Source organism: Lampris incognitus, chromosome 16, assembly GCF_029633865.1.
Source record: "Lampris incognitus isolate fLamInc1 chromosome 16, fLamInc1.hap2, whole genome shotgun sequence".
In the NCBI taxonomy this organism is placed as follows: Eukaryota; Metazoa; Chordata; class Actinopteri; order Lampriformes; family Lampridae; genus Lampris; species Lampris incognitus.
Window position 1 is genome coordinate 11442877 of NC_079226.1, and position 20226 is coordinate 11463102.

The 20226-nt window shown below is 45.6% G+C and overlaps 1 protein-coding gene across 1 annotated transcript in view; it reads right to left on the reverse strand.

The window, feature by feature from the left end:
• Positions 1-20226, reverse strand: part of LOC130126721 (zinc finger MYM-type protein 4-like) — a 50987-nt gene that overhangs the window by 5990 nt on the left and 24771 nt on the right. Inside the window, exons 18-27 of the mRNA XM_056296338.1 lie at positions 14432-14570; positions 13063-13590; positions 10291-10320; positions 6985-7130; positions 5748-5868; positions 5065-5367; positions 4081-4157; positions 3320-3455; positions 3095-3246; positions 2465-2576 (exon numbers count right to left, since the gene is read on the reverse strand). Of these exons, the coding sequence (XP_056152313.1) occupies positions 2465-2576; positions 3095-3246; positions 3320-3455; positions 4081-4157; positions 5065-5367; positions 5748-5868; positions 6985-7130; positions 10291-10320; positions 13063-13590; positions 14432-14570 (1744 nt within the window). The remainder of the gene's footprint in view (positions 1-2464; positions 2577-3094; positions 3247-3319; positions 3456-4080; positions 4158-5064; positions 5368-5747; positions 5869-6984; positions 7131-10290; positions 10321-13062; positions 13591-14431; positions 14571-20226) is intronic.

Sequence of the window (20226 nt, forward strand, 5' to 3'; positions counted from 1 at the left end):
AAGCGCTGTCCACTGGGTATGGCATGGCGTTGCAAAATGGAGTGATAGCCTTCCTTATTCAGAATCCCTTTTACCCTGTACAAATCTCCCACCTTACCAGCACCAAAGCAACCCCAGACCATCACATTACCTCCACCATGCTTAACAGATGGCGTCAGGCATTCTTCCAGCATCTTTTCATTTGTTCTGCGTCTCACAAACGTTCTTCTTTGTGATCCAAACACCTCAAACTTGGATTCATCCGTCCACAACACTTTTTTCCAGTCTTCCTCTGTCCAATGTCTGTGTTCTTTTGCCCATCTTAATCTTTTTCTTTTATTGGTCAGTCTCAGATATGGCTTTTTCTTTGCCACTCTGCCCTGAAGCCCAGAATCCCGCAGCTGCCTCTTCACTGTAGATGTTGACACTGGTGTTTTGCGGGTACTATTTAATGAAGATGCCAGTTGGGGACCTGTGAGGCGTCTGTTTCTCAAACTAGAGACTCTAATGTACTTATCTTCTTGCTCAGTTGTGCAACGCGGCCTCCCACTTCTTTTTCTACTCTGGTTAGAGCCTGTTTGTGCTGTCCTCTGAAGGGAGTAGTACACACCGGTGTAGGAAATCTTCAATTTCTTAGCAATTTCTCACATGGAATAGCCTTCATTTCTAAGAACAAGAATAGACTGTCGAGTTTCAGATGAAAGATCTCTTTTTCTGGCCATTTTGAGCGTTTAATTGACCCCACAAATGTGATGCTCCAGAAACTCAATCTGCTCAAAGGAAGGTCAGTTTTGTAGCTTCTGTAACGAGCTAAACTGTTTTCGGATGTGTGAACATGATTGCACAAGGGTTTTCTAATCATCAATTAGCCTTCTGAGCCAATGAGCAAACACATTGTACCATTAGAACACTGGAGTTATAGTTGCTTGAAATGGGCCTCTATACACCTATGTAGATATTGCACCAAAAACCAGACATTTGCAGCTAGAATAGTCATTTACCACATTAGCAATGTATAGAGTGTATTTCTTTAAAGTTAAGACTAGTTTAAAGTTATCTTCATTGAACAGTACAGTGCTTTTCCTTCAAAAATATGGACATTTCAATGTGATCCCAAACTTTTGAACGGTAGTGTATATATAAGTTTACAAACAAAAATACAAATCAAAGGGCGTCCGGGTGGCGTGGCGGTCTATTCCGTTGCCTACCAACACAAGGATCGCCGGGTCGAATCCCCGTGTCACCTCTGGCTTGGTCGGGCGTCCTATTCCATTCCATTATCCAAGCCGCTTATCCCAACTGGGGTGGCGGGATGCTGGAGCCTATCCCAGCAGTCATTGGGCGGTGGGCGGGGAGACACCCTGGACAGGCCGCCAGTCCATCACAGGGCCGACACACTCACGCCTAGGGACAATTTTGTACGGCCGATTCACCAGATCTACGTGTCTTTGGATTGTGGGAGGAAACCGGAGTACCTGGAGGAAACCCACGCGAAAATGGGGGAGAACATGCAAATTCCACACAGAGGACGACCTGGGATGACCCTCAAGGTTGGAAAACCCCGGGGTTCGAACCGAAGACCTTCTTGCTGTGAGGCGACCGCGCTAACCACTGCGCCGTGCCGGCCGGTTGAGTGTCCCTCCAGACACAACTGACTGTGTCTGCAGGTGGGAAGCTGGATGTGGGTATGTGTCCTGATCGCTGCAGAGTGGGGTAATTGGATGGATACAATTGGGGAGAAAAAAGCGGGGGGGGGGATTCGGACAATTCTCGAACTTAAATATAAAATTTTAGGTGGTCTTCCAGAGCATAAGAATTTACTGCCTTGTGAATTATATCTCAGGTCGATGGTCTTCAAGTGATTTTTATCATTACCTCTATATAATATATGTTGTAGGGATAACCCTCAGTTAGCAGCCATAATATTCAAGAGTCTTCTGTGTGTCTCTGAAATGCCACCGAAATGAAAACCGCCGATGATGTCACTGGCCTTGACAAGATGGACGTCTGGCTATGTGAGATTAATACTCTACCAGCTTTCTAATACTTACAAGACAAGGAGTGTTTGCACTACAACTGGCCCGGTCTTCAGGAAACTCAATTGGCTGCGATGGAAAAGCACCTTAAGATGACCGCAATTTTCACAGTGCTGCCTATTTTCATATTAACAATATCATCACGAACATATGTGAAATATTCAATATATCACCCAGTCTTACCAAGGCCCCATAACAGCACAACCCGATACGAATCTGACAGCGTCTCGTCATGTGACCCATAAGTCACACGCCTTTGACAGGACAGCTTTACAATTAATAACTGATTGAGAAATTATCTACTGAGTTCAGTCTCAATGGGAGTCAAGCGCAGCTTACAACAAAATGCATGAGGCAAACAAATGTTAACAAAACTGAGGAGGGGAAAAGAGAGAAAAGTAGGGGGTGAGTTATGTGTGGGGACAGATGAATGGGGGGGAGTGTACCACTTTGTAGTAGTTGAGGCTTCCACTGTCGCAGCATGTCGGTGATCTCTGTGCTAAACTGGCTGTACAGCTCATCAGTAAAGATGTTCTCGATACGGCCCTTCTCAAACAGGTACTGCCAAGCATGAAGCAGAGAGGGGGGGGGGGAGTGAGAGTGAGAGAGAGAGCGAGAGAGAGAGAGCGAGGTGTGAGAGAGAGAGATTTGATTTTTAAAAGTACATTTATTCAGATTACATTTCAGTCCAACAAGTGATATTCAAACAATCATCTTTTTCTAATCCAGCTCATAAAATGAAAACAACAGAGAGCGAGAGCGAGAGAGATGGGGGGAAAAGCAGGAAGAAGAGAAAATCCCAGATAGGGGAATAAAACAGTGGACAGGAAAAACAGGTTATACATTAAGCGGTTTGGATAATGGAATGGAATAACTTTATGCAAATGAGTAAATAAATAGACCAATGGTTCCTGCTTATAGTGACGTTAGGATGAAATTCAGCCTATCGAATAAGTGAAAACCGTAAAACGGGTAATATGTCAGAAGTACATACATTTTGACATTTTTCTGCTTTCCTGCTCATACTGATTGTGTGTGTGTGTGTGTGTATGTGTGTTTGTGTGTATATATATATCTACCTGCTGTATCCCCAGACAGAGGTAGAAGATGCTGTCAGGTGTGTAGACCTCTTCATTTGGGCGTCGGACCTCTTTGATGAAGCGACACAGACCGTAGCTCAGCTCTGTGGAGTCCCACTGGAGGACGTCCTCCTTAAACACCTGCGAATGGGCTACAGGAAGAGACTAGACTATAATAATATAGCACAGCATAACAAAACTGAATAGAATAGGAGGTCTACTGACAGTCCTGTGGTTCTGTGTGTCTGTTGCACTGTTGGACCCAGCTCTTCCAGGCTTTGACCCCATACTGATAGTTCAGTTTGGAGCGAGCCATAGACACCATGGCACTGCGGTCCAAAGATCCAGCACGCCTTCGACCCTGGAGGGGAACACAACAGACACATGCAGGCACAAAACACACACACACACACACACATACAAAAGAACTTCTCTTAATTTTCTTTTTCACCCTTTTTCTCCCCCATTGTACCTGGCCAATCACCCTTGCTCCACCCCCTCCGCCGATCGGGGGAGGGCTGCAGACTACCGCATGCCTCCTCCGATACATGTGGAGTCGCCAGCCGCTTCTTTTCATCTGACAGTGAGGAGTTTCACCAGGGGGACGTAGCGCGTGGGAGGATCACGTTATTCCCCCCAGTTCCCCCTCTCCCCCGAGCAGGCAACTGACCAGAGGAGGCGCTGGTGCAGCGACCAGGACACATACCCACATCCGGCTTCCCACCCGCAGACACGGCCAACTGTGTCTGTAGAGACGTCCGACCAAGCCGGAGGTAACACGGGGATTTGAACTGGCGATCCCTGCGTTGGTAGGCAACGGAATAAACCGCCACGCTACCCCGACGCCCCTGAACAGCTAAAGTTTAACATGAGATTTTAACATGCCGATCTGTTTGAAACCGCTCGGCAAACCAACAGAGGAGCTGACTTATAATCAAATTAGGGATCCAGTTTCACTGAAGCTGGATGACTGATGGTGGCTGTACCCTTTTCCGATAAGAGAAGCCTTCTCTGGGTCTCTTCACTCCTCGCTGTGGAGCAGATGACTCGGGATCCAACAATTCTGCAACACAACACAACACAACACAACAGTGAGTGAGAGAGTGTGTGATGTATGTTATATATCTGTCGTCACTGGGTCTGTCCATGTTATAGCGTAATTTCTGTCATTTCCATCGCTATTTTTACATCATCTAACCTGGCTGGAACACTTCCAATGCTCAGCGTTTTTGGTTTTTATTTTTCAAAGCAACCCAGCATGCCAAATTTCGCCACAAGAGGACACTCTTACATAACCTCACACGAACAGGAACAACTTTTGGAAAACCGAAAATGCTGAGCCTTGAACACTTCACACCCAACCAGCGCTTTTAAATGTGGCTACAGGCCACCTCACAGCTTCTGTTATTCATACACCGATTGTTTTAAGGATTCTTCTTAAAGCCAAACCAATACTCCAACATGTCAACTGGTACGATGCCGAGGACAGGAAGAGATGGAAACGGATGATCTGTTGTGGTGACCCTAATGGGAGCAGCCGAAAGTAGAAGCAGTAGTAGTAGTAGTAGTAGTAGTAGTAGTAGTAGTAGTAGTAGGTTGACAGCTTTCTCTCATGAAAAGACGAGTCACGAGGTTTGTACAAGTCACAGTTATGAACGCTACTGCATTAACACATCATTTATGTGCAATATTAAACATATTGCATAGAAAGAGTTTCATTTTCTGAGCTGGTTGTCTGGTTTGTTGTCTGTCTGGTTTGTATGTTCTATGCACCCTCTGCAATCCTTCTTGTCCTTGTGCCATTTGTATGTAAGTGTGTTTGTCTGTAAGCTGTAAGTTGTGCAGCGTTGTTCCACAGCATCAATAACAATACGTTATCAATACATGACATTACAATACAATACATACATTTCATGATCATACAGTGTACTGGAAGATAAGTGTTTCCTGATGTCTGATTCTGAGCTCACCAGTTGGAAAGTCGGCCTCCAAGTCCATCATAGGAGGAGACAGGGGCTGATACTCGGTGCTGGTGCTGGGGGAATCACCTGTCGCCATACTCCCCTTTGTCTGGGTATCCACCGGAGCTTCGTTTGTGTCTGAGCTCCCCTTGTCCTGGGTATTTGTGGGTCTCTGGTCAGAGTCCATGCCCTCCTCTTTACATTCGGTCACTGCTTGTACTGTAAGACCTTCCCTTCGAGTTGTCTCATCCTCCAGACTCGGAGAGCTGACCACCTCTGACTTCAGGCCTCCGCTGTTATTACTGTCCTGGTCTGGAGTGCGTGCACACAGACAGACAGACAGACAGACAGACAGACAGACAGACAGACAGACAGACAGACACACACACACACACACACAAAGGAAATGAAGCTTCTTTTCTCAATGGATGGGCAATCTGAGACATCCAGACAGGGTCAGCAGCACAGCCGAGACAGGGGGAAGTCGTTTAATAAAACCTATTAGACCGCAACTTAATGGCTGAGGTCAAGCTTGGGTCCTGGTGTAGAACGAGAGGACCACCAGACTACAGCAAATTCCTGAAATAAGTAGCTTGCGGGACAAGTATCATATTCCCGAGTCATGTTTCATAGGTGTGAAATCCTTGTGTCTTTTTTCAGGACCTCAAGACTACGTATTTTCAAGACCTCACCTGCAGAGGTAATGGCACTGTTCTTCTCCGCTTCCTCCCCACCCGCATTCCAGGGCTCTGATTGGACAGCAGCATCTTTCACTTCCTTGTTTTGTCGAGGTATCACTATGGGAACTGGAACCTGTGGAAGTATAGAACTGTGAATAGGTGGAATACCGTTTTAGCCGAGGATACGAACTGTCGTACACGCACATCAATCCTCTCTCTTTGTGTCCTGACATTGGCTTCCTGCTGCTGCCCAAATAAAGAGTTCAAAACCTTTTTGTCGCCATACTGGTCGGTTCAAGGAACTGCACTGACTTACCTTTAAACCTGTATTATCATGTACACTCCTGTCCGCCCTCTTCCTCCTACCTCTGGCAGGATCTACTATTCTGTGGCTCCCCGTAGTTCAGATTTACTCTCACCCAGATCGAAGAGCTACAGACTTGCTTGTTTCCATACAAGACAGACCCCAAAACCTTTCCTCTTCCAGGCCTTCCTTAATCCTTTAATGGTCTCTAGTGGCACTTTGCAGTTTATACGAATCATCTAAATACTACTTACTATTGGTGACTGCTAATACTACTGTGCCCTTATTTACTCAAACAGAAATATCATTGGTAGCCGTTATATTGCTCTCCTTCTACCTTCACTTGACATTTTATGCTCTTATATGTCTGTTATACTGTGTGTCAGTATAAACTTAGTTTATACTGATTCTCCTGTTCACCACCTCTTGATGATCTAAGCTGCAGTCACACTAAATGCACTACATGAACTCTCGGCTATGAGTTAAGTTATATGTAGCAAATGTACTACTTCTGCTACTTTATATAGTACTGCTGGGATGTGATTACTATGTGGCAAATGTACTACCAGTACTACTTCATATAGCACTACTATGATATGATTAGTACATGGTAAATGTACCACTTCTACTACTTTATATAGTACTGCTGGGATGTGGTTACTATGTGGCAAAAGTACTACCACTACTACTTCATATAGTACTGCTGTGATATGATTAGTACATGGCAAATGTACTACCTCTACTTCATATAGTACTGTGATATGACTACTACGAAGTGCTCTGTGATGCTGGTTGGTAACATTCAACTCTATCTGCTGACTGCTGACTCTCTTGCAGGTCTGGACAGAAGCGTCTGCCAGATGAGTCACGGTAAATGTAAATCTTGGTCAAAACGAGGGTTTGCACAAGATGCAGCTTGTGTGAGGAGGAAATAGAAACACACACCGGTAAGGGCATCGCCATGGGAACAGGCGTGTGTTGGGAGTACATGTTCATAGGCACAGGAATGAAAACTGGCACTGCAACCGGCACCATCACCAACTTCACCTTTTCCTCTCTGACTGGAGGACTGAGCGATGCCTGAGACGTGTCTGGAGGAGGGAGAAAGAAAGAAAGAAAAGAAAGAAAAGAAAGAAAGAGAGGTGCTGGGTGGTTGCTTGATACTTACGACAGCCACGTCTTGATTTAAATTTTTTATTTATTTCTCCCGTTTCTCTCAGTTTTGCATATCCAGTTTCCTGCACTCCTAACGCCCTGTTGTTGCATGACATCTATGCTAGTTGAGGAGGGTGCAGACTACTACACATATATGTCCATGTCCACATATATGTCCATGTGGAGCAGCCGACCATTTGTTTTTCCCCTGCAAGCTGCAGGTTTCTCCAGGGGGAACGTAAAACATCCATCCATCCATTATCCAAACCGCTTATCCTGCTCTCAGGGTCCGCGGGGATGCTGGAGCCTATCCCAGCAGTCATTGGGTGGCAGGCGGGGAGACACCCTGGACAGGCCGTCAGTCCATCACAGGGCCCACACACACACACCTAGGGACAATTTAGTATGGCCGATTCACCTGACCTACATGTCTTTGGACTGTGGGAGGAAACCGGAGCACCCGGAGGAAACCCAGGCAGACACGGGGAGAACATGCAAATTCCACACAGAGAATGACCCCGGATGACCCCCCAAGGCTGGACTAGCCCGGGGATCGAACCCAGGACCTTCCTGCTGTGAGGCAACCGTGCTAACCACTGCACCACCGTGCCGAATATAAAACGGTGTTCCTCATACACAGGCTTTACTTGGGTGGGCCAACCACAATATGCAAATGCAGATTTGTGTTAATATTTTCAGATAACATACCCAGGTGACACTATTTGTCCCCCGTCAGATGCTGCTCAAGACTTTTAATTCAATCAAATAGTGGTCAAAATGACTGGCGACCAGGTTTAGGATAATTTCAACGGAGAGGAAACGGGAGCGAAAAGAAGGACAGGTAGGGAGAAACACAAGCAGACAGGAGGAACAAGGAATGATGCGCAAAGAAAAGTAAAATAAAGGGATTTTAACATGTTTCAATAATCCACATACTGTTAGAAATAATTACCTTAAAGGGAGATAATGCTACAGAAACACTCCCATGCCATTAAAATCCAGGTTATCGTTCCTGAAAAAAAGATCCAATTTCCTCAAATAGTCAGCCAAGGTCACTTCCATACTCGTCTTTACCACGACCTTTAACGGCAGCGTTGGGAGTAAATATAATCCATCACTCCCAACAGCTTGAGATGAGTCACTAGAGGTGAGGATTTATCATCATTTGAGCAACATGTGCATTTTTGAGTGGTAGAACGATTTATCATGACACACGACTCCAACAGCCAGGGCCGGCGTTTTCTTCAGCACGTGGAAGCGAGAAACAATAATGAAGAAAACATGATATGGACTGAATGAGCTGCAGTGCCGATTATGGAAGTACACTTCACGTGAATGTAGTTGAATCACACACATGGGGTAAACCGCTGCCAAGCAGAAACACTGACGGCGTCACTTGATGAGGTGTACCGATGACTTTAACGGCGTACTTTCACTCATTTTCCATGGTCGGCATTCCTGCAAACGGATATTATCAAACGGGATGTTTATTACGCCTCATAACTTAGCCACAGTGTCATCTAAAATGTATATCAATCACGTTCCAGTCATAAAACACATCAAGAGAACAAGGATTCACAAATTTATTTGCATTTTCCCACTTAACACATCAGCCGTTCCTATTTGGAGTGGTGACAATATTCTGGGGGGGGAAAAAAAAACAGGATCTGAATCCCACATCAACTTTCACATCCCAATATCAGTTTAATCACACGCTTCATACACAACAGGAATAGCCAAGAGGAAATAAAAATATTTTAATACCACCCCTGAAAACCCGCAAAAACAATTAGCACATCCTTTTGAACATTGCATTACACATTTGGCAACATAGCAAACAAATTAAAAAGGAAACTCGTCCGCAAGGTTCGATAATGACCCGCGCACATAAGATTTCTTTTATGATTTTGAGATACCTTATTAATCCCCGTGGGGAAATTCTTTCTCTGCATTTAACCAGCCTAGCTGTGTAGGTAGGAGCAGTGCAGCACCCGGCGACCAACCCCACTTCGTCTTGCCGTGCCTTGCTTATGGGCACAGACAGGTGTATTAACCCTAACATGTCTTTCTGATGGCGGGGGAAACCGGAGCACCCGGAGAAAAGCCACCGCAGACACGGGGAGAACATGCAAACTCCACACAGAGGACAACCTGGGACGACCCCCCCCCCCAAAGGTCGGACAACCCCGGGGTTTGAACCCAGGACCTTCTCGCTGTGAGGCGACAGCGCTAACCACTGGGCCACCGTGCCGACCCGGGCGGGCCTTCCTTAATACGGAGCACATGAACAACCTCGTCCCATTTTTATTCAGCAATGAGAATTTTGAAAAAGTCCACCTCAGGGATTGTGAGCTGAACCCAGCCCTTGTTCACAAAATGACTATAGGTACAAAAGATACCCCCCCCCCATCAGGAAAGAAAGGGAAATTCAGCCAATAATCACGTTTCATACTTTCTTTCCCATTTTTTTTTTGTCGTCGTATCAGACCCATCAGTAACATGCACTCATCTCTTCATATCAAATTCAGTAAATACACCCAAGGTAGAGATAAGCGCTGACCAGTTCACCTTCACCTTCACACAGTTTCCATCCTCAAAGTCAAGGACAGAAACAAACAAACACACACACAAATAAAAAGTATCAACGTGTTGCATCCAGGCTTCTGTAAAGGCACAAGTGATCCTGATACAAACATCAACAGTTGTTTATGTGCGACCCGATCTCTTAAAGGTTTTTAAAGGTTTCTTTCAATCGGCAATCCAAAAGTCATCTCTTCCACGGTAGCGGGATTACAACATCAGACCAGCGGGAGTCAAACGGGGACCATCTGAGGTAAGGCAGAAACCCATTCTGAACCAAAGCTCAACATAACATGAAGCTAACTAACATGCACACAATTTACACAAAAGCCAACACTACTGACGTGGAAATCACTGTAAAACTTTAATGGCAAATTAAACTAAACGTTAATAAAAAAAAAAAACACACATTAACTGATCAATGTGGTGTCATTGGTTTCCTTATTAAATACAGTACTGTTGTGGGTGAACAGGAGCGCGAGTCCACCATTTCTGTCAACCTGTCTGTCCCTTCACCGACGTCCTTGATGTGAGCGTATAGAAAGTCTAGAAACCACACAAAAGAGACACATGACCCAACAAATTCACACCGCAGACTTTCTCTGGTGGCTTGAGAGCTGACACCTCACTGCGACCCCGAGTCGCCAAAGATTTGAACTACTGAATGGCGAAATAGACTACTGCTAACTTGAATCATACTACCTCTAGTTTATCTGCTGGTTTTAATGCATCTTTGGTGTGAAAATTGCCTGGATGTCCCCTGCCAGTGTGTAGCAATGCATTCACAGTGTGCGCCAAAAATGTATTCACAGGTGGTTCATGTAACAAGAAAGACAAGTAGTGAAATCGTCCATAAATACTGTTCCGATTACTGCACTCTCGCTGAGAATGGGAGTTCCTGAGGGTTTTGGGGCAGTAAATTGGACAACGCGGTTGAGTTCAGTGGAGGGGGTTAACCGTACTGTTGCTCCATCAGCCCCGCCGGTGTGATATCCGGGTTAACCCCTCAGGCCTGCGCGACCAGGAAAGGATCTGCGAAAGAGAAACACTTGGGTCACAAACACTCGACCCCTGTCATGAGTCAGTCACATTTAGTTAACAAGAAACAAGAGCGTTTACACTTTAAAAACATTCTTACTAGAGTAGGGGTGCACGATATACCTGTCAGTTAATCAGTATCGGCCGATAATTGTTTAAAAATGTGTTAATATTATGTAAACAGTGTCAAAATTAAGCCGGATATGTCACATCGATATGATGACGCATGAATTATGTGCCGACTACAATGACAAGCATTGATGGAAAGAGAGAAGAGACTAATAAAGTCTGCAGTGTCTGGTATTTCCGTTTTAATATGACAGTAACTAGCATATTACCGTCCTATTACTAGCATATTACTGTCATATTACTGTCCTATTACTAGCATATTACTGTCCTATTACTAGCATATTACTGTCATATTACTGTCATATTACTAGCATATTACTGTCATATTACTAGCATATTATGAAGAGACAAAGTTAATATCTAACATTTTTTTTGGACCCCCCCCTCCCCTTTTCTCTCCAATTGTATCCGGCCAATTACCCCACTCTTCCGGGCTGTCCCGATCGCTGGTCCACCCCCTCTGCCGATCCAGGGAGGGCTGCAAACTACCACATGCCTCCTTAGATACATGTGGAGTTGCCAGCCACTTCTTTTCACCTAACAGTGAGGGGTATCGCCAGGAGGACGTAACATGTGGGAGGATCACGCTATTCCCCCCCCCCCCCAACAGACACCCCGACTGACCAGAGGAGGCGCTACTACAGCGACCAGGGCACATACCCAAATCCGGCTTCCCACCCGCAGACACGGCCAATTGTGTCTGTAGAGACGCTCGACCAAGCCAGAGGTAATGCAGGGATTCGAACCGGCAGTCCCTGTGCTGGTAAGCAACGGAACAGACCACTACGCTACCCAGACACCTGTTAATATCTAACTTTATGTGCATTTCTAAATAAAAAATTGTGATGAATAAAGGGAGCAGATTTTGCCCCTTTTGATGTTTACAAAAGGTAGTTTTCACTTGGAGCAACAGCGTGACAGTGACATTTTACACAGAAGCTTTAAGGGCCAATCTGTTGTTGCAGGAATAATACAAAAGCAAGGATGTCTGAAAATGCTATACCAAAATAAATGTTGGATGTTTTCTCCCATTTTAAGCTGAGGTAATTTGTGTTCATCTCCTTCAGTGACTGCAGACACTTGGGAACAGTGTACTGTTTAGTAATAAATCAGGACAGATAATAAAACAGTGTTTTATACACGTCGGCACCAAGAATCACAGTGACAGTGGAAACTAGGACACATGGTGGTACTGTAATGACACCAACAATAATTGCCATCTGTATCTACCGAAATGACCATGGAAATAATTGGCTACCAGCGAAAAAAAAATCAATATCGTGCATCCTTAGTTCTCAGTGTGGCCCCAGCAACACACACACACACACACACAAACAAACAGAAACTCAATCTCATCCCATGTCATCACATAGGAACGCTATTGACAAAGCGTCGATATGGTGACGTGGAAGATACTCTTCAGTGACTGTATGAAACAAGGTGGGCCTTCTTTTTTTTGGGGGAGATTTCCCCCCCCATTTTCTTCCCAACTGTACCTGTCCAACTACCCCACTCTTTCGAGCCATCCCGGTCGCTGCTCCATCCCCCCTCTGCCGATCCAGGGAGGGCTGCAGACTACCACGTGCCTCCCCCGATACATGTGGAGTCGCCAGCCGCTTATTTTCACCTGACAGTGAGGAGTTTCGCCAGGGGGATTCCCACCAGCTCCCACTCCCCCCTGAAAAGGCGCCCCAACCGACCAGAGGAGGCGCTAGTGCAGAGACCAGGACACATACCCACATCCGGCTTCCCACCCGCAGACACGGCCAATTATGTCTGTAGGGACGCCCAACCAAGCCAGAGGTAACACGGGGATTCGAACAGGCGATCCCTGTGTTGGTAGGTAACGGAATAGACCGCCGCACTACCCGGACGCCCCAAGTAGTGGTTACCTTTTGTGTAATCTATCCATGCTATGTTTGCAGTGTCAAGATATGATGCCATAGGATGAGAACTGGTTGTATACACACATGCACACAATAGCGCATAAACACACAAACTGCAGCAATACTGTCATGTTGGGAACAGTGGGTTGTACTTTAATGTTTCCATTTTAAGTTTAGCATAATAAATGAAGAAAAATGAGAATTTGATATTATTTTTAGAATTAAGAAAGCTGACCTGGTGTTTCCAGATCAGGAACTGGTCTGTAGATCAGTCTGGTGTGGTAGAGCTCAAAGCAGGGCACGGGACACAGGCTGGGCTCTCCAGGACACGTCTTACAAAAGTACAAAGTCTGTGTCCTCCCTATTCCATTCTCCTGCTCACAACCTTTCTCCTGCCCTCCGCTCTCCTTCTTCTCCTCGTGTTTCTCACCACCTGAGTTCATTTTCTTGTCTTCTGCCTCTTTTTCCCTTTCCTCTGTTTTCTTCTCTTTTTCCTTGCTCTCCCCCAACTTCTCCTCCATCTTTCCTCTCTTCCTCATCTCCCCCTCCTCCTCCTCTTCTCTCTTCCTCTTGTGGTTTGAGCAGACCTTGCAGTTGGGGTTGCCAGTCTCCCTCTTGCCCAGGAAATGGCGTCCTATTAGGCGTGCTGGGAGGCCTGCACACGGTCCTGTACCTCCCTCAGGTTGCGGCACTGGCAGTGGAGATGCAGATGTGGATGGTTCGGCGGACGACTCAGCGGGCCGCGAGGGGCTGGCTAGCTGAGCTGAACCGATCGTTGAAATAGCCGGTTGTGAGCAGTGAATGGATGGATGAATGAATGAATGAATGAATGAATGAATGAATGAATGGAGAGATGTAGCAGAGGCTTGTGACAAAGAATGGATGTGCCTGTCAAATCTAGACTAGCACAGATAGCTCCTTCAGTAAAATTAAAACTGCTGTCACTTGACTTTTGACAATACTGTTGCGAGTGCTGACTGATGCACTGAAAGTGGATCAGAAAAGTGGTATGTTCCATCTCAGTACTGTGAGAACACTCAGCAAAATGACCCATGTGTTGCTCTCGCCACATGAACACAATTGCTTTCTGAATCTAATACAGAAAACCAGCCATTACTTCCATTACAACATACTAAAAAGGTTCTGTGGCATATCAGATGACCGTCCTATCCATTAAGGTCCTGTAGTTTGTGTCTAAGACCATTAAATCAACAGTCATGAAATAGCTCTAAAGATTGTAAACTAGACTGCTCCCATCATAGTCACACTCTCAAAAGGAAAATGTGTTAGCGTGTCAACACAAGTAAAGACATTACTTTTCTCACTGAACAGCTGTCAATATGCCATGTAGAGGACCCACTTTCCTGCATGCACGGTACACTACTGCTGCCGCTCTCCTGAGAGGAACTTTGAAAATATACAAGTTCAGCAAGCAGCAACTCAAGAGCAATATATTCTATGTAAAAATATGTCTACCGGGTTTCACTTTGCAACATTTTGAGGAAGAACAGGCCCCAGTGGCACTGTACTGTGGATGCAGAATAGAGGACTTCTGTCATGGCTAAAATCCTTTGACATGACGAAGATTGTCCAAATGTTGTTACCTGTTGATTCGCTGGGTGGTGCAGGCAGCTGACACAGGATTCCCTGGTCCAAGGTGAACGGGCGACATAGGACTGACTTGTTCTTCATTTGACGCCGACGGACTACCGGTACACGCATGGCATCAGTCTGGGTACTGGCCTGGATCCATCCATCCATCCATCCATCCATCCATCCACACACACAGACACACACACATACACACACACATTTTGTATTGTTTGACAAAAAAGCAAAAAACATTTGAATGGAACTGAAACCAGGGATCGCCTTAAAAGGTCGTCTTCATGTCGTCTCTGACAACTGGAATTTCCATCGAGCAACCAAGATGCAACATTTTAGGCATCCTTTGGAGAACTGTACAAGCTGTAGACACACAGTAGTATTAGCGAAATTAATTCAGCACCAGGTCTACAAATTATAAAAAAAAGTGTTTCTTAACGTTTCATTTGTAAGACAAAACATATTGCTTGTTGTCTTAAAAGACAGTAGCTGGTACTGCATATTCCTCATCTTTAAATTTTTGATCAACCGTAAAGTGTCATTTCAACAACTTTGTTCGCTCACATTTCATGTGTAACCCATCTAAAATGTAGAGCCAAAAGTGTTGTAATTCTCCATTCCCCTAGATGGCGCTGCCTCTGGAGTTTTAGTCGAGTCGTTCTATCATGGCTAGATAGATCAGACCAGTCTCCTGTTTTGAGAGTGAAAATTGTGAGAAGCTGCTGCAAGGAAAAAGTTTTACTAAAGAGTTGGTTTTGGTAATTGTTAGTGAGTGATAATCGCCAGAAGCCTTTTTGTTGGTACATTATATATTTTTTTTCTTCTTCTGGATAAAGTTCGACCAATTTTCCGGTGAGTGCAGCTGAAGGAAAAGTGCTACCTAAGTGTTTCATACTGTAGGGTTTTATTTATTTATTCATTGATTGATTGATTTCTTAAAAAAAAAATTATCCCCCCTTTTCTCCCCAATTGTACTTGGCCAATTACCCTATTTTCTGAGCTGTCGCTGCCGATCCAGGGAGGGCTGCAGACTACCACGTCTCCTCCAATGTACGTGGAGTCGCCAGCTGCTTCTTTTCACCTGACAATGAGGAGTTTCGCCAAGGGGACGTGGGAGATCACGCTACCCCCCCCCAGTTCCCCCTCCCCCCGAACAGGCGCCCCGACCAATCAGAGGAGGTGCTAGTGCAGCAACCAGGAAACATACCCACATCCGGCTCCCCCCCCCCCGCAGGCACGGCCAATTGTGTCTGTAGGGACGCCCGACCAAGCCGGAGGTAACACGAGGATTCGAACAAGCGATCTCCGTGTTGGTAGGCAACAGAATAGACCACCACGCCACCCAGACGCCCAACAGTAGGATTTATATGTAACTATGTAAATAACCAAGATGAGGCATAGCACTTAGGAATCAGATCAAACCTATCTGCATTTGGGCCAAAACTGTAGACCATCAGTCTCCTGTTGTGGGGGCTCGCCCTCTGAATTTCTGGAGTTTTTCTTTATATTGAGAGCAGAGGTTTTTCTTGGGCTGTGTGCCACCTTCCGCTGAGTCGAGCTCCCGATCTCCACCCTGGTTGCAACGTCTTCCTGCCATCTGCCAGGTAGATGGGAGCCCGATCTCTTCCTGATCCAGAACGGTGGAAGACTTCACCACAGTCACTGGGAATCCTCGTGAAGCCATATCCCTCGTTGCCTCCATCGCATCCTTGTATAGCCGGCGCCGTCATCGTAAAAGACCCACATCCTTGCAGGGCACGGTGTCTGAAACTGTTTTTCTTTCAACACTTTCTTGGCTTCGGCATATTCACTGTGTTTCTTAAACACTTCAGGGGGGAAGTCATGTTCTGCAGCAGGTATTGCTGCAGAACACTTCTTTTTTTTTTTTGCTAGGCTCTCCGGAACACCTCCTCTTTCGTCTGATAACTCCCAAACTTGATCACTTTAGACTAATCCGGCAAAGTACTGGAAGTTAAAAAGTTGCCATTACTGCGGTGGCGCTTCCCTACAATATGCGCGCGTTTGAATGCAAGCTGTGCCAAGAAGTGTACAATTTTCTACTTTTATCTTTCTAACATTATTTAACATTACATTTGACAACGATGTCTAGGAAGTCGGGAAGAAGCTGTGCAGTTCTCGGCTGCTACAACAGTAGTGGCAAACTTCAAGTTTGGAAAAAGACTGAATGCGAAATACACAAGCCTTTACATCATGAAGATTGCCCCTGTCTGAGACCATACAGCTTACATAGATTCCCTGGCCGTGCAGAGGACCAAGATGTTCGCCAGAAGTGGATTAAGAATACCAACAGAAAGGACTTTGTTCCCAATAAAAACAGCACGGTAGGTTTTGGTTAACAGTGCACAATCTATATTCATCTCACAATGACTAACGTTAGCATGCAGCTGCCTAGTCTGACATGGTGAAACACGTCTTTAAGCTAACACTACTTAGCTTACGTTAAGTTAGCTAACGTAAGTGGGCTGCGGTGGTCGCACATAATAAATGAATTCAACCGGCTAACTGGCGTTATCGTGAAAATATCTATCGTTAATTGCTCTGTTAACTGGCATCCCTATGTTTAATAGCGGAAGTGATTTTTTTAACCATGGAAAACTTGACAGACCATCAATAAGTCTAGCTACGTACATTTTATGTCAAAGTTTGTCATCAATTAACGTTAACTGAATTGATTTAGAAAATCGACAATCTTTGCAAAAGTGTACATTTCTTTACTCGAAGGGTTGTTTTTCCATCTCATATTGCTGTGTGATATTGAGAAGGTGGTCATTTTTTAGTAATGTTAACTGACTCAGGGGCTACGACCAATATAGTAGATGAAAACACATGGGAAGGACTAAAGAGAGAAAAAATTAAGTGTCAGTCCTCCCCTTCAGATAAAAAGCTGTATACATACTCATCAAAGGAATCACTGCCAGTGAAGGGAGTGTTCACATGTGAGGTGAAGATAGGGAAAAGGGAAACCCAAGCAGAGTTCACAGTAGTAGCGGGTCAGGGAATACCACTACTGGGGAGAGAGACAGCTATGGAGCTAGGTGTGCTAAAAGTGGGTGTAGATGTAGCAGCGGTGACTGATATCAGGGCAGAGGTAAAGAGGAAGTACCCAAAGCTCTTCACAGGGGTTGGTAAGCTCAACACCAAACAGATCAGTCTGCACATCGAAAACGACGTGGAACCCGTAGCACAATCACTGAGGCGAGTACCGTTCCATCTGAGGGAGGCAGTCGACAAGAAGATAGAGGAGCTGCTAAGCATGGACATTATCGAAAAGGTTGAGGGCCCAACACCGTGGGTAAACCCAGTCATAGTAGTTCCCAAAGCAAAAGATACTGACATCAGACTATGCCTAGATATGAGAATGGCAAACAGGGCTATCATCCAGGGAAGATTTCCAATCCTGACAGTAGATGAACTGTTAAATGACATGAACGGTTCGGTTGTGTTTAGTAAACTCGATCTAAAATGGGGCTACCATCAAATGGAGCTCACACCAGAGTCAAGAGCCATAACAACATTCGCCGTGCACAGTGGAACATACCGCTACAAAAGGCTCATATTTGGAATCTCGTCTGCGAGTGAGCAGTACCAACATGAAGTGGCAACGGCACTGGCTGGCATCGAAGGAGTTGCAAACCTATCCGATGACATCATCGTCCACGCACCGGATCGTGAGACACATGACCAGCGACTACACGCCATACTGGAAAGACTTGAGAGATGCGGCTTGACCTTAAATGGTGAGAAGTGTCAGTTTGAGATGGACAAACTAGTGTTCATGGGCATGTTACTATCAGAGAAGAGGATAGGACCCACAAACGAGAGAGTGAGAGGACTTTGAGAGCCCCTCAAAGTACTCCTTCCACCTTCTCAGCACACTCTCCTCGCTTGTCAGCACATTTCCATCTCTATCATTGATCACCCTAACTTGCTGCACATCCTTCGCAGCTCGGTCTCTCTGTCTAGCCAATCGGTATAAGTCCTTTTCTCCTTCCTTAGTGTCTAACCTGTCATACAACTCACCATACACCTTTTCCTTTGCCACCTCTCTCTTCGCTTTATGCTGCATCTCCTTGTACTCCTGTCTACTTTCTTCATCTCTCTGACTATCCCACTTCTTCTTTGCCAACCTCTTCCTCTGTATACTTTACTGTACTTCCTCATTCCACCACCAAGTCTCCTTGTCTTCCTTCCTCTGTCCTGATGACACACCAAGTACCTTCCTAGCTGTCTCCCTCACTATTTCTGCAGTGGTTGCCCAGGCATCTGGCAACTCTTCACTACCACACAGTGCCTGTCTTAACTCCTGCCTGAATTCCACACAACAGCCTTCCTTCTTCAACTTCCACCATTTGATCTTCGGCTGTGTCTTCACTCGCTTCCTCTTCTTGGTCTCCAAAGTCATCCTACAGACCACCATCCGATGCTGCCTAGCTACGTTCTCCCCTGTCACCACCTTGTAGTCTCCAATCCCTTTTAGATCGCGCCTTCTACGTAAGATATAGTCCACCTGTGTGCACTTTCCTCCACTCTTGTACGTCACCCTGTGTTCCTCCCTCTTCTTGAAATATGTATTCACCTCAGCCATTTCCATCCTTTTCGCAAAATCAACCACCATCTGTCCTTCCACATTTCTCTCCTTGACTCCATACCTTCCCATCACCTCCTCATCACCCCTGTTCCCTTCACCAACATGTCCATTTAAGTCCGCTTCAATCACCACTCTCTCCTCCTTGGGTACCCTCTCCACCACGTCGTCCAACTCACTCCAGAATTCTTCTTTCTCATCCATTTCAGACCCAACTTGTGGGGCATATGCACTGATAACATTCAGCAATACACCTTCAATTTCCAGGTTCATACTCATCACTCTGTCTGACACTTTCTTCACCTCCAGCACACTCTTGACATACTCTTCCTTCAGAATTACCCCTACCCCATTTCTCCTCCCATTCGCACCATGGTAGAAGAGTTTGAACCCACCTCCGATACTCCTGGCCTTACTACCCTTCCACGTGGTCTCTTGAACACACAGTGTGCCAACCATTCTTCTTTCCATCATATCAGCCAGCTCTCTCCCTTTACCAGCCATAGTGCCAACATTCAAAGTTCCGACTCTCACCTCCACACGCCTACCCTTCCTCCTCTCTAGCTGCCTCTGGGCATGCCTTCCCCCTCTCCTTCTCGATGTCTAACTAATATGTACAATTTGAATAAAGTTATCGAACGTTATTCAAATTATTCAATTTGAATAACATTATATAACGAACCGATGTCTAACTAATATGTACAATTTGAATAACTTTAAGATCGCCATCCGTAAGGTACCTTCATCAGTAACTGGGGGCCACTGTCTAACGTCGTCAATCCAACTACCCATGCTGCTGTCACTTAGCAGGCAGTAGCAAACACTGCTACTTGCCACCGCAGTAATGGCGGCGTCGCTAGATGGCAGAACACACAAATTGGTCGGCGGATTAGTCAAAAGATCGGGGCTTTGTCTGTGGGGCGTTGGGCTTCGGTGCTAATGCCCGGTGTGCCCGCTCAATTCTGAGGTCTCTGTCACGGGGAAGGTCCAGCGCACTTTTAAATAAGTTATCCATAAAGCCAACCATATCAGTGCCCTCTTTATCTTCGGGTATTCATACCTGCCCTCACTTCCTCCTTGCTAATCCACCACACTTCCTGATTCACTATCACCACGTCATCCAACCTTTTCTCTTTCTCATTTCCTTCATTGATCAGTCCCTCAAAGTACTCCTTCCACCTTCTTAAC